The sequence below is a fragment of the Rhamphochromis longiceps genome, linkage group LG7 (assembly GCF_057381845.1).
Source record: "Rhamphochromis longiceps isolate RC_006_pf linkage group LG7, R_longiceps_female_GT1.1, whole genome shotgun sequence".
Classification (NCBI taxonomy): Eukaryota; Metazoa; Chordata; class Actinopteri; order Cichliformes; family Cichlidae; genus Rhamphochromis; species Rhamphochromis longiceps.
In genome coordinates this window covers 64,178,753-64,188,179 of record NC_140563.1, presented here as the reverse complement: position 1 = coordinate 64,188,179, position 9,427 = coordinate 64,178,753, and the positions used below count along the sequence as shown (strand labels likewise).

At 42.1% G+C, this 9,427-nt stretch overlaps 1 protein-coding gene across 1 annotated transcript; it reads left to right on the top strand.

Annotated features, from left to right (window-relative positions):
- Positions 1-4,404: 4,404 nt before the first annotated feature.
- On the top strand, positions 4,405-5,630 carry LOC146666681 (general transcription factor II-I repeat domain-containing protein 2-like). The gene is made up of 2 exons (XM_085410990.1): positions 4,405-5,488; positions 5,599-5,630. The coding sequence occupies exons 1-2, from the start codon at positions 4,405-4,407 to the stop codon at positions 5,628-5,630; spliced, it is 1,116 nt and encodes a 371-aa protein (XP_085267116.1).
- Positions 5,631-9,427: the final 3,797 nt, after the last annotated feature.

Genomic DNA, 9,427 nt, shown 5'->3' with positions numbered 1-9,427 from the left:
TGCATGTAGTAAGGCTGTCGATGTCCTCTCCGTGGTCATCACAAATCACCTCCCACACAGTCGACTCAAAACAATCCTTAAGAGCCTCCTCGCTCTCCTCTGACCATCTCTGTACTGTGCGGGTGGCTGGTGGCTCCCTGCGCACTAAGGGCTCATACACAGGGACAAGGTGCACCAGGTTGTGATCAGATCTGCCCAGGGGAGGGAGAGGTGATGAACTGTATGCCTCTTCTGCATTGGCATACAGTAAGTCCAGTGTTTTATTGACTCTGGTTGGGCAGGTCACATACTGGGTGAAGGTGGGCAGTGTGGAGTCCAGTGAGGCATGATTGAAGTCCCCTGATATTATGAGAAGGGCTCTCGGTGATTGTGTTTGCAGTCTGCTGACCACAGAGTGGAGAGAGTCACAGGCTGCATCCGCGTTGGCCGAGGGGGGGACATACGCTGTTATCGCGATAACATGCGAGAACTCCCGGGGCAGGTAGTACGGACGCATGCTAACGGCTAACAGCTCAATGTCTCTGCTGCAGAGTTGCTCTTTTACAGTGATGTGCCCAGGGTTACACCATCTGTCGTTCACAAAAACTGCCAGTCCCCCTCCTTTCCTCTTACCGCTGTCTCTGGTCCTGTCCGCTCGCAGCAGCTGGAATCCCGGTAGTGTCACGCTTGTGTCCGGAGTTAGCGATGTTAGCCACGACTCCGTTAGCATCATGATGCTACATTGCCGGTACTCCCTCTGTGACCAGGTTAGCGACATGAGCTCATCCATCTTATTGGGCAAAGATCTTACGTTTCCAATAATTACAGAAGGAAGAGATGGTCGATAACGTCTCCTTCTCGGGCGACGGCGCTCCTTCCCAGCACGACACCCCCGTCTTTTCCTCCTCAGCTCGCTGGGAATATCGGGTCTGTCCGCCGGCAGTACCGCTGCAGGACGCAGCGCTAACAGCTGATCCTTACTGTAAACAAAGGATCTCTGCTCTGGGTCCCCAGACACGGGTGAAAAAAGTAGAAATAAACTGAGAAAAACGACCAGGACTAGCACAAAACGGTAGAACATGGTTGCAGAGTCTAATTACTAATACGTTAGTTACAAAAAAATTACGAGAAAAAAGATAAGAAAGAAAGAAACTCAGAATGAGCAGAGCTGCTGTAACAGGCTGCCGCACACGGGGGGCGCCGGAAGTGACATGTTGTTGTTCTTTGATGTTGTTTAAGTCTATATATAGTCATTTCATTTTGGAAATATATTATATTGGCGCTAATAGTTTCTAATGCACTTCGAAGGACAAAACTTGAATTTTTAGCCACGGTGCTAGCTGAGCAGGATGAAATGTTTCAGCGACTATTGGCGGGATTTAATGGCTTTATGAACATTTCACAAATCATCATTCTTTGAACAGAAATAGTGCCATTTTCAGGGGCATTATGGGTAAGGGGAAACTCATTGCCGTCGATAATCTGTTCTGAGACGTCCACAACAGAGAACATGTCTCTGCCCATCACTATCTGTATGCATATATGAAAAGGCAGAGGTAGGAAAGGCAGCAGCAAGAGCCTAGACTTGAGTTTTATTTAAGTCAGAAACTACACAATAGGTAGAACTGGAGTCGAGGTGGGCTGCAAAGCAGCTTGCAGATTTGTAGCAACTTTACGCAGCGTAAAGTAGCTAAACACTCTACCTGACATTTGCCAGTTGAATGTATAGAAGTGTATCGGATGAGCCATTAGGTGAGGTAAGCTTGGAACTAAATTCAGCTGATGTCCTTGGATGAACTGAGACTGAGTTTGTAACCCATCTGAACTAATGCTGTGCTTACCTGGCAAAATGGTTAACATGGAAAACAAACCCTCAAGTCCAGCCTAAAGAGTTGATAGTTGCCTTCCATCATATTTGACATACTTGACATACTGTTTGATGGTTACTCACAGTATGAGTAGTGCATTGTTGAGTATATTATTTTTTTCAGACATTTTTAAGTTCTTGAGCTTTATTAAAAACCACTTCCATCTTTATGCTTGTGTTATTTTCAAAGTTAAATAAAAGTGGGAGTTATAAAATCACTCATATGCAGAAAAGATAATGAAATATATCAAACTACTTGTCATAAAGTAAAATGGGCAAGTTCCTCAATATGTGCCAGCATGACTGTTTGTATTACCTTGCTGAATGAAGTAACGCTAATGCAAGTTATTACCTGCATCCCAGCACTGGAGACTATCTGCCGTCATCCATCATCGTCCCTGACACCCACAATTATAACCTGGACTATGCAGAGAGCAGGTTCTTACAGAAACATGACAGCAGGCTACTGATATAATTGCATCCTTGCTCATAGTCATGTCTAGCTCTGCTTTGTTAATGGTCTTCATTTCCCCTCTCTTCCACAATACTCCAGGTGGTATCTGATATGCACAGTCACTGCAGGTGGAGGCTGAAACTCATCACCAAGAGCCATGTTAACTCTGTCAATTATTTAGATTTGACTTTGGCAATATATGCTTTATAATACAAAGAACATTTTAGGACTGTTTCAACAACAAATTATGTATGATGTGCTACAAAATCATTTGGGAGAAGAATGGCTTGCTGCACTGTACAAAAACATGACACACATGCTCTTACACATTACTAATGCTGTCAGGACCTAATTTGATTGTTTCCCCATTAAACGAAAAATTCTTTATAATAATTTTTTTTTTCTTTTTTTAATTTCATGCATGAGGTTGAAAAATTGCAGATCGGAAAATGAAAAGCTGCACTAAAGTATTCGGATGAAGTGGTTTCTTCTTCTACTTCATTTGATTTTTCTCCTTCTTTAATTCTTATACTTATTATTATTATTCGCCTTTTTCTGCTGCTGCTGCTGCTGCTGCCGTTACTGCTGCTTCTGAAAAAACAGAGCAGTTTCTTTCATATTGCCATACAGTGACTATTTCTACAGAGAGTCAAAAAAAGGAAAGTGAAGCTTGGTTTTACAGCTACTTTCCAGGAATCTTTTAAATTAAAGTGTGCTATTTAGCACTAATAACAGTAATAGTCATCCAAATCTAGTCCAATGAGGACCAAGATAATCAAAAGAAGATATTTCCACCTTCAGTAATTTATACTGCTGCACCAAACTGACATTTATGTCAAGATGTCCAGTCTAGCTGGGTTGCAAAACAATTTGCAGGTCTTCAGCACCTGTGGGCAGGCTAAAACATTGATTTAGCCTGCCCACATTACTTCGAACTTGGAAACTATTTAATTAATGCCAAATTATGTACGGTACTATGTAAAATTCGGATTCTCCAGAGTCCACACCCTCATTTCTTCATATTTGGCTACCAAAAAGCTTCACCAGAAGTGTATGGAGGCCGTAAGGAGAGCGCTAAAACAGTGAGTGTTTGTAAAATATGGTAGAGACTCTCTCATGGTTTGGGGTTAAATCCCCAACTAGTGCCACTGGGGATTTTTGAGAACTGATGAACTTGTGAAAACACAAAAGTACAGTCAGATTTTCATCTACCATGCAATAACATCATGTCAGTGATCCCAAACACACATGTCAATGCAATATAAGCATACCTGGTTAGAGAAATACACACAGGAACATCATTAGTCATGGACTGGTCTTCCCAGAACCTGGAACTCAGCTTGTAATGGTCAAAAAAAGAAGTAAAGAATTGAAAAGTGTTTGTTTATTTTTACCAATTCTCATATTTATTCACATTATGAGCAGTGATGGGAATAACGGCGTTACAAGTAACGGCGTTACTATCTAACTAATTACTATTCCTATCGTTACAACACCGTTACAGTTACTAACAAGAAAATGCGGTACGTTACTATTTTTCAACAAACAGACGGTTGAAGCTGTGTTCAGCTTACCGCATCTTATATCAGTTGCACAGAAGTAGGTGTAAGTAATCTGGGCGCTACAGCTTTAAGCAGCTGTGCGCGCTCCCGCGGGCAGTAATCACGATCACTGTCTAGCACAGGGGTCACCAACACGGTGCCCGCGGGCACCAGGTCGCCCGCAAGGACCACATGAGTCGCCCGCGGGCCTGTTCTAAAAATAGCTCACCATAGCAACTTACCAGTAAGCTGCATCTATTTTTATTTTTTCTTGCTATTTTTTTTAATCACAATTGCATTGCGTTAATTTGTTAGAGATAATATATAAAAAAATGTTTATTATTAAATATTAGATCATGATCTAATATTTAGTGCTAGCTGGTCTCCACGGAAACAGTTGCCGTGAAGACCAGCAAAGGCAAAGGTGAGGAGATGAGGAAAACATGGTGGAAAAAAGGAAGAAAACATATAATTTTCACAGTGAATGGGAGGAAGAGTTCTTTTTTACCACTGTGAAAGATTCATGCGTGTGTCTCATTTGCGGGGCAACTGTGGCAACGGCAATGCGGCACAACGTGGAGAGACATTTCCGAACGTGTCACACAAGCTACCATGCTAACTACCCAAAGGGCAGAACACTGCGAGCGGAAAAGGCCCGCGAATTAAAGGCAGGTTTGAGCAAACAGCAGTCTTTTTTCACGAGACCGGTGAAAAACTCTCAAAAAGCAACCGAAGCCTCATTTAGAGCTACACATTTCATGATTAAGAAAAAGAAGGCATTTTTAGACGGGGAGTATTTCAAAGAAGCAATGATGATAATTGCAAAAACTGTGCTTAAAGACGAGAAATATGGAAACGATGTAATCTCCACTCTCTCTGATGTCCAGCTGGGGGCAACTACAATTGTTAGAAGAGTGTCGGCTATGTCCGGGAACTTGGCCGATCAGTTGGATCAGGATCTGGCAAAGTGCAGTTGGTTTAGCATCCAGTGTGACGAGTCCGTCGACAGCAGCAGTACAGCACAGCTGATGGTCTTTATCCGGATGGTATTTGATGGTTTCTCCACAAAAGAAGAACTTCTGACACTACTGCCGCTAAAGACAACAACGAAGGGAGTTGACATCTATAACGCGGTGAAGGAGTTTTTCGCGAAGAAAAAGGTACCGTTGGAAAAGCTGGTATCAGTGACTACCGACGGGGCTCCTGCTATGATCGGCCGACATACGGGATTCATCGCTCACTGTAAAGGTGACACAGAGTTCCCAAACTTCATGCATTACCACTGCATCATTCACCAGCAGGCGTTATGCGCAAAGGTGATCGGCTTCGAGCACGTCATGACTCCCGTCGTGAAGATCATAAACAGCATCCGCTCCAGAGCTAAACAGCACAGAACATTCAAGGTGCTATTGGAGGAGCTGTCAGCTGAATATGGTGACCTTCTACTACATACGGAAATCCGATGGCTCAGCAGGGGACGGATTTTGCTTCGTTTTTTGTCACTTTTGGGTGAAATCAAGGAGTTCATGCAATCCAAAGGGGAAGACACATCTCTGCTGGAGGACACTGAGTGGACACTTGACCTTGCGTTTTTAACAGACATTACTGGGAAACTGAACTATTTGAACTGTGAGCTGCAAGGCAAAGGTAAGACTGTTGCTGACATGATAAGTGCTTTAAATGGATTTAAAGCCCAGATGAACATTTTCTCTGTGCATTTACAGAGAAAAAAGGTGCTGCACTTTCCCTCTGTGCAGATGGTGCTGAAAGACAATGCTTCTGCATCTGAGACTTTTGACAAAGTTGCAGAAAAGTACACTCAAGTCATAAACCGACTTGGTCAAGAGTTTGAGAACAGGTTTTGTGACCTTGATCAGCTTGAGCCATGTGTCTCATTTGTTTCCAATCCTTTCATGAATGTGGACACAACATGCATTGCTGAGCAACTAAGTTCAATGTTCAGCTTGGATGCTGGACAGGTGGAAATCGAAATTGTAACATTGCAAAATGATGTCCACCTCAAAGCCTATCTGGGTGCACCAAACTTTTGGTGCCTTGTTGACACAGAAAAGTACAGTGGTGTGTGCACAGCAGCTATGAAGGTTGCCAGCCTGTTTGGTTCAACCTATCTTTGTGAATCAGCCTTTTCTGACATGAACTTCATCAAGAACAAACACAGAACACGCCTCTCCGATGCACATCTGCAAGACTCACTCAGAGTTGCAGTGTCAAGTTATACCCCAGATTACAACACACTGGTGAACAGCATGCAATGCCAGGTTTCCCACTAACAGACAAAGAAAGCCATATTAGATGTTCTCAGTGGCAACATTACAGTGTCATGTCAAAGTTGAATTTAATTATTGAAAAACAAATGTGTTTGTTAAGTGTAACATGTGACAATTTGCTTTAAAATGCTGCCAATTTGGTGAAAAGTTCTGTAAAATTTGAAAGTTGATTTTTTGTATGTTACATAAATACAAAAATAATGTATGTAACAGTGCATGATTTGTTAAAATTTGTTAGTGGTAAGTGAAAATGTTGTAGAAGTGATCACTTCAAAATGTAAATACTTGCAGAGATATATAGAAATAAAGCGTTGCATATTGATATTTATGTTTCCTACCTTGTTTCCTAATTGCATTCTTTATAATTATGGTGAAAAATAATTAACATAATTAGTGTCCGTACATAGATGAATATCATTAATTATTAATGATAACACATAATTAAGTTAAACTGAGGAAATTTGTTATTTGAGAAGTGTGTGTCAAACTGGTAGCCCTTCACATTAATCGGTACCCAAGAAGTAGCTCTCACTTTCAAAAAGGTTGGTGACCCCTGGTCTAGCACAACACCTGCAGCTAAGGGGGCAAAACTATTGCATGAGTCAAAGCTGTTATGATGATGTTTCACCCCAATTTAACATCGCCGCTGTAGGAATTAGAATCAAACTTATAAGAAAGGAGACCCCTTGGACATCAATCAGCGTGATGAGAACTATTGAAAACAAAAGAAAGAATCTTTGGAAAAAAGCCAGCAGCCAGACACCAGGGCCCTGTTTCAGGAAGCCGGTTTAGAAAACTCAGAGTGAAAAATGATACGCAGGGTTGAGTAACCCCGAACTGTCCAACTCGGAATATTCGGTTTCAGAAAGGCTGATAACAATTAGTTCAATCAACGCGGAGTTGCGTCAACCCCAAGTGAAGCGCGCGGACGAGGATACATAAAGCCCTGATAAGCGGAGCACAGATTAAGCGAGTCACCATGGAGACGGAGGGAAAGAAGGCGCGGTCAATGTATTTCACAGCGCTTGAGGCCGAAATTCTGATGGCAGCATATGCCGATAACATGCAAATTCCGCGGAAAAAAGTAACACAGCCACAGCTGCAAAAGAAAGGGAGCATACATGGCAAAACATAGCCGACAGAGTCAATGCGTGAGTGTTAATATAAACATTGATCTAGGGATTTCCACCCATTTAACATGTTATTTTATCATATGTTATTTTATTTGTTATTTTATACATTTTATTTTGTGATGTGATGTGAGCGCAGGTGCAACCCAACAGGCCCCAAACGTTCCTGGCAGCAAGTAAAAATGAAATATAAAAATATAGTCCAAACAGGTAAGGTGTAATTGTATTATGAGCCATAGTGCTTGGTCTGTTTGTCCCATGTAAATCAATTTCAGTTAGAGGCTACATTAATTTTCTTTCTGTAAGCACTTATTGAAATTATCTGAGCACATTACAAGTACATATTTGCTTACTCTGTATGCTCAAATGTGACCCGTTATAGCCAACAGAAAAAAAGCGGAGGCCCGAAAAACAGGTGGGGGTCCTCCACCACCACCACTCACAGAGGCTGAGCAGTTGGCCCTCAGCCAAAACAGTGGGTGCCCTGTGGCCGAAGGCATCTCTGCGGGGACATCCTCTGAGTCAATAACCCCGCAAGACACAAGTGCCTACATAGGGGGTAAATTCAAAATAATACATGATGTGCATACATCCTTTCTTCACAGTCACCTTTGCAGTGCTACTCATTCATTTGATAAACTCTTTACCATAATGGATTATTTTGTAGTGAAGTTATTTTCCTACTGATTTTGCCTTCCCTCAGTCTTGGTTGTCTTTGAGAGCATAATGACAATGAAGTGTAAGGTGCTTGGTATGTTTGTTAATTGCCATTTGGTCCCTTGTAAGTTATAAGTGACCTGTATAAACCTCATATTCTATCAGTTGATGGTGGTGGTGTACTGCATCTGGTGCAGCCTCCTGTTGAGCCAGACCAACATGCAGTTGTGAGTAATACTCCACAGATTATGAGTTTACAGTAGAACAGCAATGTTGTTTATTTCTTTACTACAGGAAAATAATGAAGAAACATTGACAGCTGTTACAGAGGAGGAAGCAACAGAGACACTTTATGAGGTTTACATCTTTTAATACTTTGTGTACAGGAAACACAGGCGACCAATAAAGCCAGTTGAACAAAAAATCTGTTTATTCTTCTTTCAACATGTTGAGGTGATGGGTCAAAAGAAATGATTGTGACATATGGTGTCTCTGACTGCGCTTCCATCTTGTATGTCCGTGGGAGGGTCAGGATGTTCATGGTTTGGATCACTGCTGATGTTTGGTTCAGAAGGACAGTGTTCTCCTCTAATTGTGGCAATGTTGTGAAGAATCACACATGCCACAATAATGTCACATGCCCTTTCTGGGGTGACCCTGAGTCTTTGAAGGCACTGGAACCGGGCCTTAAGCATTCCGATAGTCATTTCGATTCTGGCTCTTGTCCTGCAATTAGCCAGATTATATCGCTGCTGTGGGCCCGGTTCAGGGTCAGGGTAAGGGGTAAGCAAATAGGGTAAACATGGATACCCCCTATCACCAAGCAAGTAGCCAGTGAACTCTCCTAAGACAGAAGGATACACTTCAGTTCAACTGTCCCTGAAGCAATTGGTCTTTATATATTTTAAAGTATTCTCAACTCACCATGTCCAAATTTTGTGCTCAGTGTACATTCACGGAATATTTGTGAGTCATGGACAGAGCCTGGCCACTTGGCTTCCACATTTGTGATAATGTTGGCAGCATCACATATGATCTTCACAGTGCAGAGAACACAAATTAGCATCCATTACTATAATGAAATAATTTGTTAGTTTGAAATGCTACAGGGAACTATGTACCTGCACATTAATGCTGTGGAAAGACTTCCTGTTCACATAGTCCCCTCCATTTACTGAAGGAGCAATGATTGGAATGTGAGTCCCATCTGTACAGCCAATCACGCCTGGGAACCGTGAAAATAAATGTAAAATTTAAGTAGTAGTTCAAATATCACCACATCATAAATTAAGTTTTGGTCATCCTGATACCTGCAATTTTGTGGCATCCCTCTTTGATGAATCTTGTGGGTCTGTGACCGGGGAACACCACAAACGAGTACAGGAGACGTTTCAGTGCAACTGTAACATTCCTGACTGCCCGACAGACGGTAGCCTTGGAAACGTGCTCAGCGTCACCAATATTATACAGAAAGCTCCCGTTTGCAAAAAACCAAAGTGCAATACAAATAA